This window comes from Bemisia tabaci, chromosome 1, assembly GCF_918797505.1.
Source record: "Bemisia tabaci chromosome 1, PGI_BMITA_v3".
Lineage (NCBI taxonomy): Eukaryota > Metazoa > Arthropoda > Insecta > Hemiptera > Aleyrodidae > Bemisia > Bemisia tabaci.
The window spans coordinates 60,579,758-60,604,156 of NC_092793.1; the positions used below are offsets into that span (position 1 = coordinate 60,579,758).

Consider the following 24,399-nt stretch of genomic DNA (forward strand, 5'->3'; position numbering starts at 1 on the left):
GGCGCTGCGCTTTGGACAGGAACGGTGCCCGACCCGCCTTTGTTTATGTAACCATGAGTCGAGCGACCGGCGACGACGTGACGGGGCTGCTGGTGCGAAGGCGCGTCGCGGATCGCGGGGAGGGTTGGGCCAAACACGGCGGCTTTCTCAGTCTCACAGTGTTCGGTTTCGAGGTCCAGGGGAAAACCCTCGCGGCGACGACGCGGCAAGCGCAAGCCGCCTGCCTGAGAAAATCCAACCCTCTGGTCAGAGGCCGGCGACGGCGGCAATTCTACCCTTGACTTGGCGGCTCTGCGGCGGCAGGTCTACCTTTGGTTCAGACCTGAGGCCGCAGCCCTTCTTGGCTCGCCCAGTGTTGAAAAGACCGGAAAAACGGGCGTTTTTGACTCGGGCGAAATTTTGCTCTGCGAGTGAGAAGGCCCATATTCGCACGATGGAATGGGACGTTTTGGCTCACGACAGTTTCAGCGAAGATAGCAGAGTCGAGATAAAAATTCAAACTTATTCGAGCTCATATCGCTTCTTGGTTGAAAAACAATGGTCGGTAGAAGCTTTTAAATTTTATTAAGGAATTTAAGTTATAAAATATAATACCATGAATTTCGAACTTATTGAGAGCAACAGGGGGAACTCTATGATCGTGTATTAAGAAAGGGAGGGCCCTCAAGTCTGGTCTAACATAGCGTTGCGTCGTAGACATATGTAAAGCAACGATTTCCGCCAACTCAGGAAAAATAATCTCGACATTACAGAGCAAAGCACAGCACGAAGAAAACAGCATAGAAGGGCGCGAGCCGCAAAGGGTCGTTTTTTTAGCACCACGCTTCAAAAAAGGGTTGGGAATGGCAACAGCAGTGAGCAAGCTTGAGATAAGGCTAGAAACAAATCAAAGGCGTCTTGAGAGGTTTTCCGATTTAAAGCTACCAAGGAAGGCAACTAGGTATTTAATTTACGGATATATAATTAACTAGATAGTTGTAATTTTTTTAATCCTTCGCACTGTCACGTCGACTTTAGCAATGTTACAGAAAAAGGAAAGCTGGCCACAGAAAGGGAGGAGGAGACCAAATGTCAATTTCGTTGTTTTTAGAGACATTTTAGTGTAAAAATTAAAATTTACACAGCTTAAAAGTTTAGAAAAGTGTTGGAGTTTTTGGTATGACATACATCTTGGCTTCTGTAGTAAAAAATGCCGCGACTCTAGCCGAATGCACCGAAAGTATAGTAAGTTTTTCCAGATGTTTGAATATCTTTACCATTCAGTATCACTGTATGAAAAATCAAGTAGACTCATGATAGAATTGACCGTACTTCTGGTAAAATTTGCCGTAATTTTTTTTTGTACCTCGAAAGGAACGGTCCAAAATCTTGTGAAAAACAGTGTTTCATTATTTTTTAGCAGAAAACTGATCATAATACTGTCTTTGAATTCTTGGGTAGTGTTTTTGAATGAGAGGAGAAAATTTGCAGAAACTGTCAAATAAATTTAGTTGGTCCCTTTTCCCATATAAAATGACTCGCGAGAAGAGATTTACAAAGTCGCGGTTGGAGGTACGTAATTTTTTAACTTAAACCATCGGAATAATTCTTCTCACTAAATCTTGCTCTCAATTTTTCGGATAGCCTCTTTTATTAAAACAGGAAGTTAACAGTAAAAATCAATACACCAAATTCCTGTTCTTTTCATAATATAGGGCACAATTTGGCACTCAACGGTCAATCATCAACATTCTCATACTTGCATAGGTTGGAGTAATCATCAATCGCCCCTTGCGGAAATCGGATGGCTATGTTTGATCAGTTTTGCCATCATTCAGAAAATATGCATGAGGAAGAGAGGTTGCCAAATTACTCCATTTTATTGGCAAGTAACCGTCATGCGCAGGAATAGTGACTGGAACTCGAAAGAAAAAGGCAACGACGTTCAGTTTGGAAATGAGCGAAAGTGAAGGGTTGAGTCCCGTCAGCACGGCTGATTGAAAGAAAGAGCAAGTGAATATTTCGCGTCTCCTCGCGGTCCGTGACACCCTCTCACGGCCAAGATTCTATCGTCAGCCCCCGCGCCCTACACCTACATCCATCTCACTTCAACTAACTGTCTCTCCTATACTTACATCTGCAAGAAACATTTGGCAAAATACTGTGCTCTCAAAAATTGATTAATTGAATCATTTTACGGTTTTTCCTTAATTTTAAATAAGTGTTTAAGTACGCCTGCGTGCGTTTTTTTTTTATTATTTTCTTTAGTATTTGAGTTTTTCAACAATTTGTCCCTTTGATGGATATCTCAAAAACATAAAGGTTTACCGCCCTCATAAGTATAAGATACTTACGATCTATAAGCATTATGACCTCCCTCTCTTCCCCGGCCCATTTCAATGAGACAGTTTGCAGTTTGCAGTTTCTCTAGAATGTTGTAAAGTCCTCAAAACCAGTTGAGGCTCTTGTTTCCTTTATCCATTGATATCAAAATCGAGATCAAAAACTTAGTCGATAGACGCATTTTTATGGAGGCATTATAATTTTACATGGGCTTGCATATTGTAATTAGTATCAGAAATTGCATTTTATGGGGTACACTTTCCCATGAAGCAACATTTTTCTAGATCAGTAAGAAATTTCATTTTTTAAAAGAGAAACCACTCTGCAATATCACGAAGAAAAAAGCTCCGAGTGGCTCAATTTTTTTTTCAAAATGAACGACGAAAATTTACAATTTGAACCCTGAGCGTGGCTTATAAAAACTGTAAATATTCTCTTTTTCCTGTACCTAATATTATACATCAGACTGTCATCACTTACTAGAAAAAAAACACATTGGATCTAGAGTCCAGACTCTTAAAAACATTAACAAGAAAAAGTACTCTTGATTCCATCAGATTTAAGCTTAAATCAAGAACCAAGCCTCTTAATTTGAGCGGATTTCCATTTGATTTAAGCTTAAATCTGATTGAATCAAGAGTCCTTTTTGTTTTCAAGAGTCTGGACTCTAGATCCCATGTGTTTTTTTTTTTGTTTTTTTTTTTTTTTTCCAGTGAGCTCCAGTGTTTGATGGAAAATACTGTGGGGTGTCTTTAGTTGCAAAATATTCGCCATTCTTTAGTCTCGGATGTCACAGCAATGAAGACCCCTCATTTTACTTTTTCCTATTAAATTATATTTTTAAATTTTTTTTTCAATCATTTTGTATTTGCACACACGCGCACACAAATTACAGTCACGCAAGTGTGCAATTCATGAAGCATTTCTGTACTTTGCCGCACCTACTTTTCCAATGTCTCGTGCAAGTTCTTGCACCACTGATGCAGGTAAATTGGGATCGGAAAACTCGGTCTAATGCAAACATTCCCCTTCTAGGCTCCTGTGGCACGGCTCATACGTATTTGGGAGTATTTGGGAGAAGAAAAATTGACTCACCGACGAACGCGACTGAGTGCGTCAGACACCGACACTGGAAAACATCCCTTTTCCCGCAGCGCCGTTCGGTTCGGTCACTGTGATAGTAGGAGCCAAGGAGCCTATACTGTCGCGCCAAGGAAAAACGCCGTATGAACCTTCAGGCGTCTCAAACTTTCCGTCGGTGAATCATAAATTCTCGGGAAAATTGTTGAATATTTATCTTCCGATTTTTTCTATAATTTTCTTCGCAATTTCACCTACAGTTTTTGAAACTTTCAAGAAAGGATATTCATTGCGTTCCTCAAAATTTAACATTACATCGAAGGAAATTGTTAACACTAGAATATTCATTCGGTGCGAAATATGAATGTTTTAACAAGAGAGCCATTACATTTCATTCGAAGCCGAAAATACATGTATAAGTCTGGGCAGTCAAATTAGACGCCGTAAAAATTAAAACATTTTTGGGCAAACACAGAATCAACGTCTAAATCTCGGCGAGGAGCTCCTGGATCCAGGCCTGGCTCACCGTGGCATTCTCCTCATTGTGTCGATGCCGGGTCTTTACCTGTCAACGGAGTCCTGTCCTCAAGTCTATTGGGAGCCCAAAATTTGCGGACCAATTTTTTTAACGTTTGTAAATTTTCCTTTTATTTCGACGGATTCAGATTCAGCTTGCAATCCTGATGAAACATATGTATAGTTAAAAGTAAGTATAACTATAAGTTATTGAATTACAAAACTCGCGAATTTCTTCCGCGCTTCTAAAATGCTTCTCATTGCATTTTTTTTATTTCTGGATCGCGAACTTACCAATATATCTACTCAAAAGTATACATATTTTTCATCAGGATTGCAAGCTGAATCCGAATCCGTCGAAATAAACGGACAATTTTCCAATATTAAAAAAATTGGTTCGCAAATTATTCGCCACCAGTAGATCATCAAGGGTCACGCCGCCAGGTAAGAACCCGGCGCGGATACAATGGAAAGGTATCCTCGACCCGTCGGTGGATTCGGACACACTCCAGAGGCACCACGGACGCACCTAGGACGCACCTCGAGTGCACCCCGAGTGCACTCGAAGCGCACCCACTCTCACACTACACACTTAGTGCGTTCGGAGTGCACTCGGAGTGCACTCCGAACGCACTAAGGGCATTTTATTTTTACTAGGGCAGCTTTTAATCCTCGGCGCTTTAAATTTCGAACAGCGCAAGATTAAAGACGAGGCTTGCTTTGCGATACATCGATTGATTTGCCATTTAAATCTATGAAAAAGTATCGATAAACAGAGTGTTCGCAACGAGAACCTCTATAATCGATTCTTTACCATGGCTTCAAATTGGGAAACATCGATAATCCATCATTCACGACTCACTTCTGAGTGCGATCAAGTTTCTATCCTTGCGTTCAAGTCTCCGAATATATCTCCATTATCGTACACTTGCATTCGCTTTATATCTGGTGAAGGGTGGCGAAAAAATAATAATCTACGGAAATTCCTAATCAATAAAATGAGTTAGCTATTGTTTTAAATTTTTTTTTCTTTTTTTTGGAAACTCGATCCCTCTACACTGCAGAAGTTCAGAAATTGTTAAAAATTGCGTTTAATCAATAACTCGTGTATGAACTGTACAAAATCTTAACTAAGCTATCTCAAATGCTTAAAAAATCGAGCATGTACCATCTCAGGTTTCTACGCGTCCACAGAGAACTATCACGTAAGCATGGCTTATTCTTAAAGCCGCGCAGCTCTCCCACTGGTAACGAGGAGACTAAACAAAGTGCGGGTGCCTCAGCGGTTGACCGCCAACTTGACGGAGGCCATAGCAGCTTTTAACTCGAAAACGCTTCCAAATCGCGACTTAACTGCCATCGAAAACCGATAAACGCTCCGCAGACGACGCCAGGGCCCATCACCTGAGAGCCGCGTTGTCAGATTGTCGGGGAAATTAATCTTTGTATCTAAGAATCCTCATTCTGGAGAAAGATTTTCGAGGAGTTTCAGGAAACATGCAGCACTGGACAAGAGACCCGGGAGGTGTGGGCGGTCAACACCGAACGGTAAGCACTCACTACGGCTTTCCAGCATCGAGCACTTAACCGCAGTTAAACTATCGACGTTGCCATATCCGCCACACCTTCGCTGTGAGATCTAGCTACTATAGTCGGGGGTGTGGTGCCAACTTCTATGGAAAGTTTCAATGGAAAGTGATGTGCGTCATTTACGAACAATAAAAGAAAAACTTCTTTAAATATTATTTAGACTTGAAGTGTCATTTCTTGTCGACAAAATATAGTTTGTTTAATTAAATCCGTGCGAATTTAACTGAGAGTCAGTTTTGGGGTAAAAGAAACGTTGTTATACTATCGTGTTTTTTTTAACTGAAACTTAACGCTAACAAAACAACGCTTTCTTGACTCAGAATACTGAATTAATTGAAAATTCTGACTTAAAGGTTGAATCAGCACGGATTCAAAGAAAGGAAAAAAATTTGTCGACATGAAACGACATTTTAAGTCAAAATTATAACTCAAGAATGTTTTTTTTCTCAGTGAATGGCGTCCTTATGTGTGAAGGTTGTGGCGTTGCCATAAATGTATGATCAGGGAATCCCAGGTTTCATATTATGACGATATGCTCTGAAAATGCAGAGACAGGACATGTTAAGGCAGGCTAATGTTAGGACAGGAACAGAATCGTACTAACTGCATGTTTGCACTGCTCGAAACTAGAGGCGAGGAAGATTAAAAGCTACAATCTCCATTCCCCTGTCTAGAAATTTTGCCGATGTCTTAATTTTTTGAGAATGATTCGCTTGGCCGCCCCATTCTAAACATCAATTTCAAAATTCAAAAATCGGCACTTCTTGAAGAAGTGATTATGTCAGAAACCTAATTCTTCGGACAATTTTACGACTTCAATTGTAAGAACTCATTTTCAAACTTCCAAAATTTGAATTAGAGTTCGTAATTTGTATCCTTTTTCCTTTGCAAGGTTGACTCCGAGGGAAATCCACTTGAATTTGACGGAACTTACGAATCCCTATTTTTCTGGATGTGTTTTTAGTTTTTTGCCAAATGTTTTGAGTGGTTCTTCCAAGTAATAGGAGTGCACGATTGACAACCTCGTACTTAGCATATCAGTGGCTCCGAAAAAAAAGAGGTAATGTCTCCGTGGTAAACACTTGAGACCAAACAAGCTGCGCTAAGCCGACCAGTGGCGCGGTGTGAGCGATCGATTATCGATATTTTCCCTTTTGAGGCTACGGTAAAAAATCGATTATAAAGGTGTTCGTTGCGAACACCCTGTTTAGCGATCCTTTTCTACAGGTTTAAAAGACGGATCAATCGATATACCTCGAAGCACACGACGCCACTGAAGCCAACGCACGGAAGGACGAGGTGAGGAGGTTGAGCTGGAGAGGATCAGAGCTTCAGGAAGTCGTGACCCACCAATAAATTTCATTACCCGATCAACTGTCCGAGTGCCAGTGCACTATCCGCTGAACGACCACTAAAGCACTTCCTTTCAATCCATTCATGCTTGCTCAACGGAGCCTCGCGTTGCCTGCTTGTACAAACCATTTCGGAAATATTTCATTTTGGGCAGTAAAATGAATCAAGATTCTCGCTTTTAAAGATTCTATGGCCACCCTTACGATCAACCGAAAGTTCTGAAGCGTGCCGACTAAAATAATTCTTGATATCCATTTTTTTTCACTTTTCGGAATTTATCTTATTCGCAGACGCAGATAAAGTGAGTATGTGCCTTTTCAATAAAATCAAATCAAAATATCGTTTTCTTTTATTTTTTACAACTGATGTGGATGCCCAACTGAACGAAAAAGCATGATGTCCTTTTAAGCGCGAGTACACAGCAAAAAAGTATCACAATTCCAACTATACTCCTAGCTGATTTTGGCGCCAGAGTAGTTGCACAGGCCAGAGGTATGGTTAAGTCAGCTGAAAATGTGGGTGGATCAACCATACCTCTGGCTAGTGCAGCTACTCTTATATCCGACTCCAAAATCGGTCAGAAGTGTAGTTGGGAATATGATTCTTTTTTTTTTTTTTCAGTGTAGTAGGAATAAGATGCAATTTTTTGGAATGTATTACGTGAAACTTTGACGTTTTACCTGCCTAGCTGAACTAGCTTTCCCTATATTCTTGATTTTCGGTCTTCATTCTGCGAATATATTGCATTCCGCAAATCTCAAACTGTAAAGTAATCTTGCCGTATCAACCTCTTCGCACTTCGTGCACTTTTCAATACCAACATTGTATTTACTCGGTGCTACCATTTTTTATTCGCGCTTGCGGGCTGCTTGTTGAAATTGGTGGACAAAGCCATAGACAAAGAAGACAAAAGGGATATGGTAGGATCCTATTGGTGGAAGCGAGTGGTTGAAATGGAGAAAGGAGGTAAGTAATGAACTAACAAACGAGAACCCACGGGAGACCTGACAGTTAGTCCATCATTCCTTTCTTAGTCCATAGGAATCACCCATTTCAACCAAAAAGATTGCTCCATACATACCCTCTATATCTTCTTTGTCTGTCGCTTTGTCTATCAATTTCAATAATCAGCCCGCTGGCATGGCAATGGATAGAGAAACGGGGCTTATGCTTACATCGGATAAGGAAAGGAACAAAGAAAATTCTTTTTTGGCAGAGAGACGGTGTGAACTGTGGAGTTGGCGCGATAAAGAATTCGACTTTTTACACATGACAACGTAGGTTGTCACTTGATGCTCTCTGACGTGATCTCGGTGGCTGACGGGCTTGAGCTCCGTCGTGGAGAAGCCTCTGTTTTATAGGCTCCCAATGCAGAGCCGTGTACAACTGGACGTATCTCTACCAAACGGAACTATGTGCGTTGAAACATGAGCCCTGAGACCCTTAAGAATATATGTATCACAGGGCTTACATCATTATGCACATAGTTCCGTTCGTCAGGGATACGTCCAACTGTGGGTGATCTCTGAACTCCAGCCAAAAAATCCCACCGCGCACCTCCAACATTGTCGTCCATTCATCAGTCAATCGGCCATAAAGCTGCTTCGTTCACTATCGAGAGATTCTCCGTCGGAGCTTTAGTGCCCATCAAAAAGCATGTTTGGCTAGAAAGGCCTATACCCTACGTTTGCAGGATGATGTGTCGATGTTTTCTGCTCCTCAAGATACATACTTTGGATCATGATGATATTTGACGTTGATGCTCCTGAAAACTCGGAGAAAAGTTAGGTCGCAATCAACACTGTCTTTGTTACTGAAACCCTGACCTCATTTCAAATGACAAGTTCAATGTTGTCGCAAAGCTGTCCCTAGTATCTCTTTTACGAACATGGCATCCACTCTAGCAACAGTTGGCTGTAATAGTATTTTGGACAACCGGGCTGTATGATTTGTTTTAGCACACGATAGCCTGGCTATAAAACTTCTTATTGTCTCTACAGCCCGGCTGTAGAATTTCTTGTTGCTTGTATACGAGGGTCATCCAAAAAGTAAGTTTCCCTACCTTGTATCTTCCAAACGAAAAGAGATTAATCAAATCGGTAAAGAGGCACATATAAGACATACTCTAAGCTTTAAAACAAGCTCAAGTTTTTGAAAATCGGTCACGGAGTTCGCGAGTAAACTTAACTTTACTGAGACAACCTCCTGTCGCCGCGTGCCCACCTCCGGGATCAGGATGCGCGGAGAGTCGATTATAGAAGACTCGGGTTATCGCCTCTACACATCACATCAACAAGAAATGTTAAAGTTTTCATTGAGTAACTACCTTACTAGTAGTTAGTAGTAGTTACCTTACTTTTTGACGTAGTCTCCACATCTTCTTTGACATTTTTGGTATCATTACAGCAGCTTCTTGACGCCCTCCGCGTAGAAGATCTCGTCTTGGCTCCGAAACTAGTCATTGACAGCGATCTGCACTCCCAAATCAGTTGCTTTGCGTAGGGAAATTTTCCCCCAATCCTTCAAACTTTCGTTCTTTAGCTTCATGTGACTTTCATTTGTTCCCGAGCGGAAAAACTTCCACGATGGAAGCGATTTTCAACCGATTCAGAGGTACAGATCGCTGTCAATGACTGGTTTCAGAGTCTAGGCAAAAGCTTCTACGCGGAAGGCATGAAGAAGCTGCTGCAATGATACCAAAAATGTCAAAGAAGATGTGGAGACTATGTCAAAGAGTAAGGTAAGGCCTACTCAATGAAAACATTAAAATTTCTTGTTGATGTGATGTGTAGAGGCGATAACCCGAGTCTTCTATAATCGACTCTCCGCGCATCCTGACCCCGGAGGTGGGCACGCGGCGACAGGAGGTTGTCTCAGTAAAATTAAGTTTACTCGCGAATCCCTTGACCGATTTTCAAAAACTTGAGTTTGTTTTAAAGCTTAGAGTATGCCTTATATGTGCCTCTTTACCGATTTGATTAATCTCTTTTCGTTCGGAAGATACAAGGTAGGGAAACTTACTTTTTGGATGACCCTCGTAGTTTGACTCAATGGACAGTAAGAAGTTCCATATCTGAATTATGCGGGCTAAAGCCAATCCTATAGCTAGACTATGCTCAAAATAGTATTATAAGCTACTTCATACCAGGCCGTGGAGGGAATATTCCTTCATTTTTAAGACTTCAGAAATAAGCAGGAAAAAATGTATAAACCCTTTTCACTCATCATTGACTTTGTATAAAACGATTTTAATACTAAGTTCACTGCACTTATTTGGCGAGGATGAAACCCTCTCAAGTCTGCAGTGTGAATTTACTGAGGGTAACTTTTGAATAAGACGATCACGGATCATATTGATCTGGCGATTGAGTTTAAAAGTCATATAGGCTCACATTTTGCTATCCGATTTTCCCAGTGATAATCTAGTCTTTTAGGCCTCATTCCATAAATCAATTATCATGCAGCTAGAACACCTCTTGCCCGCCCTATATCTCTATAACAGAAAATCCTCGGTGTATTCTGAGGTAATATGAGGTGATATTAGCGATAAGCGCATTGCATTAGGACTATACCCACGCATCCCCAGTGTGTACTGAAAAGAATATTTTATATTACTTATTTTCTCTACTGAAGCGTCTTTCCAGTAACGCAACTAATATGATTTGAAGAAGCTCCTCAAGCATGAAAAACGAGCGTGGGTACGGCCGTTAATTCAGAGCGTCAGAGTCTAAATTATAGCGTGCAGATTTTACCTGCAGCCAAGCAAAATAAAAGGATTATCGCATACGACGGCTCAGCAAAGGGTGGAGGAGGAGGGGGAGGATCGCGGGAACTGCAAGACAATCAGAACAGGTTCTGGAGCATTCGCGGCTGCAGACGAAAATAAACCGGGAAGGCTTCGCTCTCGAAGAGTGACTGTCGTGGCAACAAATTAATTGGGACAGGAGATAAAAACGAGACGGAGGGAGAAGCCGAACGCTGATGAGAGGATATTAAGAAAGAAGCCCGGCAGAGGAAGAAGAAGGAAGAGACTAAGAAGTCGCATATTTTGCCGAGGACTTAGCGGAGATTTGAGAGGAGGCTCAAGAAGTCCGATCCGCAAGTGGTCGCCGCTGAATCTAAGATGCGAGACCGTTGCCTGATCGGGGCGCTCGTGAGGTACGGCGGACATAGGGCTGTCAGCACGATCTGGCGGCGGTGGATGGAAAACTTAAGCCGGACTGACTCGACTCAAGGTTAACCGGTGCGTCGCGTCGCGTCGCGGGTTCACGCGCTGGACAGGGAGGCTGGGTGGGACGCCCGCTGTCGGCGTAGCGTCCGTGCACTGACGTGCTAAGGAAAAATGCCGTATAAAAATTCAGACGTTGTCAAATTTCTTCCAATAGTAAATATTAATCTCTCAGAAAAGTAGAGCATATTTCCCCTTGGATTTTCTAATCATCGTACTAATTACTCGATAGGTTAGATCAGGATTTTCTTTCAGACTCATTGTGGCGTCGCACAATGGAACGGACTATTGGAAGAGGAACCGGGAATGGACCGAGGATTGGGGTACAGCAAGGAAAGAACGGAGTGAGAGAGGGGACGGAGACATGAATTCAGGAGTGGGCTGATCAAAGAATACAAAAAACCATTCAATTTATGTAATCTTTATTCCTGTTCGTGACATTCATGAGCCGCGTTGTCTCAACTCTCCTATAATGGGACTCTTGTTTTTCCTACCCCTCTGCCTGTGCAAACCTGGTTGGTGGTGACAGAGGAAAACTGCCCGCAGACGCGGGAAACTTGAAAAAGCGTGTTCTAAACTGCGGGCCGATTATTGACATTTATAGACAAAGCAATAGACAAAGAAGACATAAGGAGTACAAGGCGATCCTATTGGTTGAAATGGGTGATTCTTATAGACTAAGGGGGTAAATGATGGACTAACTATCGGATCTCTTGTGGGTTGCCATTAGTTAGTCTATTACCTGCTACGCCCTTTGTCCATTGCAACCACCCACTTCCACCGATAGGATCCCTCCATATCCTTTTTGTCTTCTTTGTCTATTGCTTTGTCTATCAATTTCAATAATCAGCCCGCTGATCAGATTGCGCGCTATGGAATGGATTTTAGATTTCTTTAACGTGCCTGAAGTGATTTTTTAGCGGTTTGACCCAAAAAGTGTATATTTATTTGGGTGTACCTCTTGCATACGACACACCCATTTCGTTTTGTTGTAACGGAGGTTGGCAGTAACTTCAGACTTTAACTAGAGAAGAACTTCAGCCAAATCCACTCGCTAAAATTCGCCTTAAGCCAACACGGGTTTTCGATTAGATTTCGTGTGACGTCCAAAGAGGAGATCCAAAAATCCTGCGATCCGTCGTCGGATTCCAGTCAGGGCTTCACGGTCGACGACGGTCGCGGTGGATTTGACATTTGCCGAGGTTTATGAACCCTCTTAATCCCCCTCCTCCTCCTCCGCCGTCGCTATCACCTGGAACACAGGTTTCTGCGAGGCCGGGTGTAGTAACAGCTACGACGCTCGGCATTAAATTCTAATAACCCGCCGACGGCCGATTTTATGACCTGTCCCGCCCGATGGACGAATATTCTAATTTATTGGCCGCACACATGCAGATCTACTAGAATATGCCCCTGACTACCGCGGCTTAGCTGCTACTTTACTTGGCTCGCAATAGAAAACGCAACGCACTTATCGCGCGGGTGCGCTTCTACAGCGTTAAGGCAAAAGTTGATATTTTAATACTAAGAACCTAATTTTCATGATGAGAATGTATAATTCATGTTATGGGCTGTTGATTCCTGAGTCGTACCGAGTGATTGCGATGGGAGCCTCAAACGTTTAAAATCGAGAGTTAATTTCCCGACAGAACTTCAGTAAAATACAGTGGCGTGGCAAGAATTGCGACGTATCGATCGTTATGCCATTTAAACCTATGAAAAAAGATCGATTATCAGGGTGTTCGCAGCGAACACCTTAGTAATCGATTCTTTACCATAGCTTCAAATGGCGAGATATCGATAGTCGATTATTCACGCCACGCCACTGGTAAAATATACACGAACAACAGTGGTGTAGCGTGATTTGTGATGTATCGATTGATCGGTCATTTAACCGTACGGAATAGGGTCGATAGGCAAAGTGTTCGCAACGAACACCTTAACAATCAATTCTTTACCATAGCTTCGAATGGTGAAAAATCGATAATCGATAGTTCACGCCTCGCCACTGACAACCAAAGAATTTCAATTGAGAAAAGAAAAAAAGGGATTTTGCATGACTTCAATCAGGAATTGTATTGATACACTGAATTTGTATTTCATTAATTGCCCTTACTTATAAGGACTTTTAATCATGATGGTGATGGCACAATGATTGAATAGGAATTTACTTTTTCATTTTTACCTCCTAGATTATCATTATATCCATCGTCCAAACATCACTCAATGAAGTTTTACCGAAGTTGGTTTGTCAGATTTACAGTAGGTAAGTTTCTTCTTGTTGCAAAAAATATTTGTAAGGAAAATTCTACCTCCAGAATTTATATTCTCTTCTTTTTATAACATGTATTATTTGATTTTAGGCCTCTAGAAATAGAATGATATAAGAAATTATAGACGCGTGCAACAGCAAACAGATCAGATATAGGTCAGATGTCAAAAATGTCAAGGATGCGCAGATACTAGAGATGCAACAAACTTGCTCAATTATGTAAGCTCACCGGAGACTTAAACGCAGGAGTAGAACAAAACGCGGTAGATTTCGGAGGTGTCATTGAGAGAAATTACTCAAAATTTGATCACCTGAACCGAATATTTGTATTGAAAAATTAAATTTCCCTGAAATAAGATCACTAGCGTATGTAATAAATCAGGTTTCATTTTCTTATTTATTATTAGTGTATCTTAAACGAGTTAGATCGATTATAATGTGCCATTGTACAGTAGTAAATGTGAAGTCAAGGAAAATAAGTTCTCACGCATGTTATCTTTAGTTCGTACAAATCAAGGATATAAATTAAAAAATCGTAGATATTGTTTCGTTGAAAATTCACGACTCTCAAAAATTTCCCACGCTTTTTGACGAGGGTGTAGATAGGTACAGTGAATCTTGACCGGCGCCTATTCATGTTGAGATACAACCTCAGAGCGACTTGATCTTTTGTTGAAAAAGCAGTGAAAAAATTCATTTGCCTTAAAAATATATTTTCCAAAGAGGCACAGAGTAAGCCCGAGATCATCTTCGAATCGAGGAAGATTGGTGGGATACCTGATTAAGGAAGCAGAAGGCTATAAATCTGAGGAAAGGTAGCCGTTTTTCGGGTATCTTTCTCTCCGTAGGTGCTACTGAAGGTCAAAGAACCTGCCTCTATCTGTCGTGGACCCGATTCTTCTTTTCATTTCTATGTGATTCAAAACTACCTCAGCTATTGCCAAATTTATCGTCTTAATAATATGTAAGTACGTTGATTGGTGAAAACAAAAATGCAGATCTGAGGACGAGAAACTCTTCATTTTTTTTTGTTTATCGATCATCAGAATGAAAGAACGAAGCTCTGAAAAATGTATGTTTCCGTATGACAATATCACTAGATCTATTTCAATTAAATAATCCCACCATACCTCAGTCATCGAATTCAAGAATCTCCGATGATGGGAACGTAATTTTGGGTTTGAAAATCGGTAAGATTGAACTTGACAAAAGTAGTAAAGTATTTTAATGCATAGTTATCCCCCGGTTTTCAGAGTACAGTGACTTGGTGAGTTTTTACTGTTTTCTGTTTCCTTAGAAAATTCTTCATCGATCCCTTTCGGAAATTCTTTTTTGAAAAATCAACAAAATCTCGCAAATCAGGAAAACAAGGCGGAAAAAACAAGACGCAAGACGTTTCACCAAAAAAATGTGGGCTGTTTCAATCGCTCTTCAATTTGTGCAAATGCACATTGCAATGACCAAGGGATAAAGGCTAGATGATTCGATTATCGATAAAGTGAATTAAGTCTGACTTCATCAGATTGTGTGTATGTGTGTGTAGTTCTAATCAGGCAATTTGCATTATTATTAACCTAAAAACCTTTGATTTAACTTTGGCAACGTTTCATCGATTTCATCAATTTTCTCGACATGCCTTCTGGATTTATATTTATTGGCGGGGGTTACAAATATACGAATGCCAACTCTCTCAACGGAGTTTTTCACTGAGATATTTCCTTTCTGTGGCGTAGCGTGCTTTGCGATACATCGATTGATCTGGCATTTAAACCATGGAAAAGGATCGATAAACAGGGTGTTCGCAAAAATCACCTTAGTAATCGATTCTTTACCATAGCTCCAAATGGTAAAATATCGATAATAATCGATCATTCACGCTTCGCCACTGTTTCCTTCAACCGCGTGTGTACGATACGTGGATATTCTGCAACACCGTCGGTATCAGCAGGTAGAGACGCCACCGATTCGACCGTCGCGTCAGGTAACCCCCCCCCCCCCCTTCACCCGGTTGCCTTTATCCAATTAGGGGGCCTCACTGCATTTCTCCCTCCTCCACCATATAAATTAAAGTTTAATCACTTTCGTCTCCTCTTAAGTGGACCGATAATCCCTTGCCCCAGACATCTCGAAAGTTGGAATTTTTGGCAACACGATCCGAGTCGGAAGATTCTTCGTTCCAGCGGCGCACGAGAGTCCAAATGAGCCAAGACAAAGATTTTCGAGAGATTCGGAACTGCAGGCTGATTTACGGAATCGGTAGACAAAGCTATAGACAGAAGAGACAGAAAGGATTTGTAGGGATTCTCTTGGTGGAAGCGGGTGCTTGAAATTGAAAAGGAGAGAGGTAATAGACTAACTAACGACAACCTATAGGAGACTAGATAGTTAGTCCGTCATTTTCTCCCTTAAAGTCCATAGGAACCACTCATTTCAACCAATGAGATCGCTCCATACTTCCTACGTCTTCTTCATCTATAGCTTTCTCTATCAATTTCAACAATCAGCCTGCTGAGAGGGTATTGTTGGTGAAAGAGAAAGGACCATTTTTTAAAGATCATCCTAGCCCAGTTTTGCTTATTTCACTGGATTATACGGTATGCACGCTACGATATTTCTTCTTTTTTTCAGGAAAATGGTACCAAATGGTAAATTATAGCCTATTTTTCAATACATATACTGTTTATTCAGTTGCACATTTTCTCTCTCCTCTTTCTAGAAGAAGAAATTAAACAAAACAAAATTATCCTAAAACTTTTTTCTGCCTTCGCGATGAGCGTATTTTTTTGGAGAATATTGAGTATAGTTCCGCTGAACTTGTGAACCAGGGACAAGCGTTTTGAAACCCTCAAGTCAATACACACGTTTAGAATGTAAACCTCAAGAGTTAAGTTCTCATTAACCATTCTCATCGTTTAAAAATTATTGGTGTAAGAAATTCATTTATAATGGTACGAGACAAGGGTTCCATAATTTACAGGTAAACATTTTTACTAATAATCTCCCAAAAACAGAGCCTTTTGAGGACAAGTTTCAATTCTAGGGTGAAAGATGTCCAGACCTCACTGAACCCCCTTCCCCGTGCTCATTTTTCTTTGAGTGAAGATGCCGGAGCAGGAAAGATATGAAAACTGGCCAAATATAACCAAACTGGCCAAATATAGCCAAACTGGCCAAATTTATTTTACTGGGGTTATCTTGCAACTTCCTTACGTGACATCAAAATATCAGTGGTTGTCTTTACGACAAAGTTACTTTTGCGAACAACCAACATTTTCTACAACGAAGTGGTTTTTGCGCGATCCACAGTGCGGAGTGGTAAACAGGCCAACTGCGGGCAGTAAATGTTTGCTCAAGTTACCTAATCTCATTCGATGCCTGTAAAAGGCAGCGTCCCATAAATGGCGACGTAAGCCGCCAAATAATCCCCATAAAAGAACCCGATTGTTTAGCACTCCGGACTCCGGAGCAACACATCTTTTGCCGTACTCTCTTTTCCTCTATCCTCTTTTTAATCCTTTCGGCGACCAAACTCGCGTTTGCAAAATTCCGTGCTTATCAGGGTATACATAAACGCAGAAGCTTAAAATTAATTGTTCTCCACTTTTCCTCAATTGTAACTTTCAATATTTTTGATGCTTCGGTCGGGGATTCCGGGTTATATTTCTTAAAAATAGTTTTTTTTTTTGTGATATCTTTGCTGGAGATCAGAAAAGTCAGATAGGCTCTGAAGCTGTTTCACTGCAATAAATTATATCTTGACTTAGGTACATCCAAGATTTTTGACTTTTACGACATGATTTGCAATGACAGGTTCTCATCACTATCGATGATTTGTATTATGATAAATCAATTAGAACTGAAAGACAAACTGTTTTACTCAACGATACAGGAAATGTAGTTAGGTGGTGGCTTACGAAAAATCGTAACACACATGGAGCGGTCGTTCGATAGGCGGGTAGGGGAGGGAACTGTCTGATTGCTATTCTCGTCATAACCTTAATTACATTGGATCTTACGGGAGTTTTTACAAATAACAATTTAGCGTTAAAATTCTTATCGTAATGGCTAAGTCTCATATCTAGACACATATTTTCAAACAGCTGATTCTGAATTTCATATAAGTCGTTATTCATTAACAATTCCATAAGAAACCATGGAGACCGACTATCCTCGTCCTAACCTAATTGTTGCTCCTGGTGTGTTACGAATTTCCCAGTTGGCGTGGCATAGGATCTTCGGTTTTGATCTTTGGTTAGGATCTTTGGTTTTGGATTGGTGATCTTTCTAGATCTTTGGTTTCACTGCAATTAATTAATTATTTTCAAATTTGTATAGTTGAATATAAAAATGATGGAAAGTAACTCACCTATGGTCCCTTAGATGATCTTGTCTCCTAAAAGCTTTACCACAGATATCGCACTCGTAGGGCCGTTCGTCGGTATGAGTCCGTTCGTGAATCAAGAGATTATAGGATTTAGTGAACTGACGATTGCAAAACTTACAAATGAACTGTTTTTTGGGTCGCGACGCCCGGCCGGGGGCGCGGAGAAGGCGGCGATCTAGGTGGGAGTGGGGGTTGGCCCCGGGGGAGAAAATGCCGGAGGACGAGCCGAAGGGCGAAAAACTAGAGGAGCCGGAGGGGTTGGCGGAGCTGGGGGGCGGCGGGAAGAGGCCCGGCGGGTAGGAGGGCGGCGGCGCGCCCGAGAGAGAGTCGAGAAGGGATGAAGGGCGGTGGGGGAGGAGCATGGCGGCGGCGGCGTGGGCGGCGTGGGCGGCGTGGGCGGCCGCCTCGCGGATGACGAGCTCGTTGCGCTCCTCGCTCATGATGGCCATGAGGTCGTCGCCGGGCTGGTAGAGGCCCGGGTGGAGGCCGCGCCCGGGGAGGACCGGCACGAACGCCGAGCTCGACTCCCGCCGGAGGTAGTGGAACGGCGACCCGGGGAGGGCCCGCGAACGGGAGTCCTCCACCGAGGTCGGACCCGCCGAACTCCCACTGCTCGGCATCGTCCCCGCGTCAGCGTGTCAACGGCTCACCGCGTCAGTCTGAAACACAACAAAATCTTCAATTAGACATCTCAAGCACTTACAATCTGCAGCTACTATGCGTAAAGAGACATATAGGTACAATACATAGAGAAAAGGGTGGTGGGCCAGCGGGCCGAATATTGAAATTTATAGACAAAGCTACAGACAAAGACGACAAAAGGGATTTGAAGGGATCCTAATGGTGGAAGCAGGTGGTGGCAATGGACATAGGAGGTAGGTAATGGACTAACTGACGGCAACCCACTAAAGACCCGACAGTTAGTCCATCATTTTCTTCCTTAGTCTAGAAGAACCAACCATGTCAACCAATAGGATCGCTTCATACTCCCTATGTCTTCTGTGTCTATCGCTTTGTCCATCAGCTTCAATAATCAGCCCGCTGGAGCCTGATTGTTGAAATTTTGTGTTTGTCGGGTAGACATAGATGACATAGGTTAAAAGGCGGAGCGTGATTGGTCGGCTACGTCTTATCGCTGCTTTATCGTGGAATGGACGACATACTGTCGGAAACTTAAAAGGCTCCTTTAGCTTGTCGGGTGGAACTCTCGACAAGTTAAAGGCACCTCTTAAGTTTCCGACAGTATGTCGTCCATTCCACGAAAAAGCAGCGATAGACACAGCCGACCATCCGCCTTTTAGCCTACGTCATCTATGTCTACGCGACAAACATAAAATTTCAACGATCAGGCTGCAGCCGAGATATGTTTCATTCTGCGTCACATCGAGCGAGTGAAGGTCTAATGAAAACTCTGACAAAGATGTGTCATGTTGGGGTCAAGCAGTTTTTCCTCCGTGCAAACGTCCCCCCAATTCTCATTGGCATTGGCTTATATTACATCTCTCAGTCACAACTGCATCTGGAAGTGACTACCGTATCACCACTGTCGGTATTTTCTCTAAGGATAAGAAAACATTCTATTCGAAGCATGCAAAATGCCAAACAATTGAATGTTTTTTACGAGAAAGTTTGTTCGATTCCTCATCAATATTGTTTCATTATTCTCATATGATCGGAATGAGATCGTATGAATCTCCAAAAGCTTTCTAGTGACTATTCTTTATCCTGATGTTGGGTTCAAAAAAAACCCTGAAAAATCCGTTATGGGAAGTAAATATGAGACCTCAAAAGCAAAATTGTAACCAGTGGAATGATCACCCATATAATGTCTACTGGTTTACTCGCTCATCAAAATTGTGACGAAACCGTCGCAGCAGTGTCATCGCATACCAGGGCCGGTTTAAAGGGGTGGCCACATGATGGGAGATGAAAAGGAGAAGCCCTCGGCGCGGCGGTCGGCATCTAACACATATTAGCGCCTGCATTCCTACAAAACTGCACGAATACTTCACGCATTGCATCAAACACAGTGCGATCACTGCGGTCAGCGTGAAACGGATAGCTCCTACAAAAATGCATGAATACTTCACGCATTGCGCTAGACACACTGCGGTCAGCGTGAAACGCATATCGCCCACAAGACTGCGTGAATACTTCACGCATTGCGTCAAACACAGTGCGTTCAGCAGCGGTCGTCGGCGTGAAACTCATAGCGCCTACAAAACTGTCGGAATACTTCACGCATTGCTCCAAACACGGTGCTGTCTGTGCGGCGCGGCGGCGGAAGTTAAAATCATTAAACCACATTTATGTTTGTTCTTTCATAATTGTTTCGCTCATTTCTTATGAATGGAAGACCATGTCCACGCAGAGATAGGTTTACGAAACTTAACGTTCGCGCAAAGTTCGGTGAATTTTTGCTAGTAGTGCTGACAGGGCTTTCCCAAAAAATGTTTCCAACACGAGTAAACGCGTCTTATGCACCGCACCCCCGCTGGCACGTCCACTTGATGGTTTTTATTGATGTTTCAAAACGAATGAGACAAAATACAGGCGGCCCATGGGCGGCAAGTAGGTGAATCCGGCCCTGTCGCATACCTTTGCGCTGGAGGAAGAGTTTTAGAATCAGTAATATCTGTCAGAAAAGAATCTTCCTCTCTTATCATTTTCTTTCTTAGCGTTAGTAAGGAACTCATAAAAAGTGAGATTGAAGGCAATGATGATGCATCTAATTCTAGAACACCAAAAAAACAGCTAGAAAACCGATCATTTCTTCCACATGAGAAGAGAGACAAAATGAGGGTTGTGTTGAGGACAATTCACATCATCATCACTTTACTAAGCTTATCAAGCATCATTCTGTCCGTGGTCATTTCAATCTCCATCGAACGTTGAAAGTCTTCTTAGAATTTTTTCGTGGCGAATATCTTCGTCAAGTCACCAAAGAGTCTGTCGCATGTTCAGACGAGGTGGCTACGCTTTTTCTCAAGAAGTAGAAGTCACAATCGAAGAGCCCGGGACGAGGTATTGCCATCAAAAGAGGCCGCCTGTGACGAAGCAGTGAGAGCTGTTGACAAATGAATGGGGCCTCTTGTTCCCCAGCAAATCATCGGCGGAAAGTGCGAAAGTTAGTTTCGACTCGAGTCTACCAATATCGGTCAATGCAAACAAACAATCGGCGCTAAGAGAGAGGCCTCGACGCTCTCGTCCAAGTCACTCTCCGCTGTGTCGCCAGTTCAAGCGAAAATTCATCCGTGATTTTGAATTAGATGCCTCTTCCCCCTCCGTGGGAAAAATGGAGGGTTGTCATAAGAAAATTGCCGTAACGCTAAATTTGCGAGTTTTTTACACCCCCACCCTCCTGTAACGCTCCTTAACACTGTACTAGATTCCCCTAAAAAATTACGTAACGCTTGTCCGGACCTTCCCTCCCTCCATTTCGATAAAAAATATTCTAAACATCACCTTACACTTAATTGAAAGATTGGCGTTTCTATTTAGTGAGGAAAAGTAAAAGTATTACAGAGAATATTTTCGAGATTCTTTAAGACTTCTGAAGACGATTGACGAAACATTCCACAGAAACTCGAAAAATCACTTATACTCGTTACGTAACGCTTCGCTCTATACCACCCCCCGCCCCCTGTAACGCCGCGTAACGGTGACAAAGACGCCTCCCCCCCCCCCCCTTTGAAGCTTTAAGTTATTCAGGTATGGCCCCAAAGTTACATTCCTTTAATTTAAAAAAAAAAACACACATTTGAAAAATAATATTTCAATCTGAACATCTTCCTTTCAATGAAAAAATTGCTCTTCACCTCCAAAACTTTGTACTATTGGGTAAAATTTTGTATACTTTTTCATCTTTTTTATGTTTATCATAACAGCACGCGAGATGCGTTTTTCCAGTTAACTTCTTTAAGTTAAAAACTTTGAGTGCAGAACTCCACAATCGTTGGAATGATCTGTGACCGTAATTTAATCGTAGAAAAGAGACATTCGACGCACTGTCATAACTTTTCCCTTAGTTCGTCAAATTCGAAGCTTTTAAAGCAGGACTTGACAACAATAAAGTCACGATAGCGCAGAAGGAACGCAAGAGAACAATGAGGTTGAAGCAAGGTTGTCTGCTGAGATACAGTCACCGACTTCAATCTTCAGACCATCATCACTCGTCTCCTCCCCAATGCGCTGTCTTGCAAGACCATTTCTGACAAGGAGGTGAGTCGTTTTCGACTAACGGCGTCATTTCCAACCATCTCTCACATTCAGTTACATTCTGACAAATTCAAGCTAAGAGTTAGGTTTTCATGCGCGCATCATTGAAGAGCGACACTTTCACGTAAAATAAGTGTTTGCGGTGATCCCCTAAAATTGTAGTACTACCTCAATTTGTTGGATGATATGACCATTTGCAATAATATGTGGTAGTACCAAGTTGGGGTAAGGCCGCAACATTTGAGTTGGTGACCTAATTAATGGGGGTACTACCACAACTAATTGGCAATTTCCATATCATCAAACAACCTCGTGCTCTTTTTTCCGTGTGAGAAAGTCCCCTGAAGAAAACACCAAACCCTTGTCTATGGAAAGTAAAAATTCCATGAAAGTTACCCAAAATTAGCTTGTTTGTGGAGAAACATCGAGGCCGTGGATGAGGCGAGAGACGGAGATAAGACTTCGCTTATTCTCCCTAGGGTGTGCCTCCAGTCACTCCATCATTCCATAAATCTATGTACGTCATTCGAAAAATATTAAAGCGGCAATTTTTGGGGGGGGTGGGGGCAAAGTCCTCAAGTCACTTACTCTTCATGAGAGTCCTATGCGGTACCTATTGAGCGGCTGCATCAGTGGCGTGGCGTGCTTTGCATCATATCGATTGATCTACCATTTAAACCTATGGAAATGGATCGATACACAGGGTGTTTGCGACGAACACCTTAATAATCAATATTTTACTATGGCTTCCAATGGGGAAAAATCGATTACCGATCATTCACGCCTCGCCACTTGGCTCTTATTCTCGGGGTTCAATCTTCATCTCTCTGGCAGGGCTGGACCCCAAGCATCCCCCTAGCTACGCCAGCAGTAAAAAAGTAAGGAGCAATCGATGCGCTTTGGAGGATTCCACGCTCAAATTTCTGAGGGACTACTAACTGGTCGTATTTCTGTCAAACGGAACTATGTGCATCCTGACGTGAACCCTGTTATGCATACGTTCTAATGGGTTGCAGGGCTCATGTCTTAATGCACATAGTTCCGTTTGGCAGAAATACGTCCAAGTGGAGTCCTAGGCTCTCCTACCTAAGTCGATGGCTTGACAGGCAGTCAAAGCCGGCTTCCGGCCGGCGGCAAGCCTTCTAAAATTACGCCCGACACCCACAACACACGTCTGACACGCGCGTGATATCGATCGCGATTGTTCGTGGGTGCTCAGGTGCGCGAGATGCCGTACTTCCAGGATCCCCGGATTTCTTTACGTCGGTGCACATCAGAGGCGGCATGACTTGCTCGGTCTGGCAAAGTCGGGACACATTGATCTCGGGCCCATTGGTATGAGCACGACCGGCGACCGGGTCAGGGGGCTACCGACGCTCAATTACGGCTTCTTTCATGCCGACAGACGCACAGCAAAGCCACCGACTCGATTTCACGCACGACTCGTACGGATCCTGAAAGCTCTCTTCATTTCCAAGCTCTCGTAACAGTTCTGTCATGCGACGGGAAAAGGATACCGACGGTGGAACTCCCAAACCACGTATCTCGTCTGCGGTGTTTCAAAATCTCCGTTCTCGTTATATTTTTCTTGGAGGAGAACAAATCAAGGTCATACCTTCCAGTTTTCACAGAATTTTCCTCGCGTGGGGAAGAAAATGTACGGAAATTTTCAAGAATCGACGTTGAATATTTTTCTATTTAACAAATATGGTATGAGAGGAAGTCTGCGACGTCGCAAACCGAAATACGTGGTATGGTAGCTTCACCGTCGATACGCTTCGTATTTGAGGTGCGTGTGGTTGCAGCGTGTGCCATCACGCATGCAACCGAACAAAGCATCCAATACGAGATAGTCACAGGATTAGATTTTTAACTGGAGTTTTTCGCTTCAATTTTAAATAATGAGAAGAACTCATCCCATTATTACAGTCGAACGTTTGCCAAGCTGGACTTATTTATGCTAATATGAACTAGAGACGGGTGCAAAAAAGATGGAATGTACTCGTAACAGCTGCATAAGAAACAATGTAAAAGTGGAAATTTACATTAAATCGGAACGAACTAAGCGCCAAAATATGCTACTTCAAGAGCCGTGGACATGCGGCAACAGCGTTGTGGATAGGGTTCCTGAGATAAAGTGCCCCAACTGTGGTCCCTGGTCCCGGTCATCGACGCTGACGTCACTGGTGCTCTATAGTTCCCATTCATTCTTACGGCCCTTAATTAGCGAGCACATTCCTTCTTTCCCACCCGTCCCTGGTCCCTTTCAGCATATATACATTCAAATATGGGCTTTCTTGTAACGAAAAGAACACAGAACGGCTGTCGCAATCTGTCACGCTCGTTCTTACATTTCATTTTTCATTTTTCTGAGTTACCATCATTTTCGCACGCGGAGCAACCAATATCAACTGACTAATAACTCATCAGTTATCA

General features: G+C 42.5%; 1 protein-coding gene across 1 annotated transcript in view; it reads right to left on the reverse strand.

Moving 5' to 3' along the window:
- The window catches only part of LOC109031983 (uncharacterized), a 61,647-nt gene that overhangs the window by 33,054 nt on the left and 4,194 nt on the right, over window positions 1-24,399 (reverse strand). Inside the window, exon 2 of the mRNA XM_019043854.2 lies at window positions 17,728-18,404. Within this exon, the coding sequence (XP_018899399.2) occupies window positions 17,728-18,365 (638 nt within the window). The 5' untranslated portion in view covers window positions 18,366-18,404. The remainder of the gene's footprint in view (window positions 1-17,727; window positions 18,405-24,399) is intronic.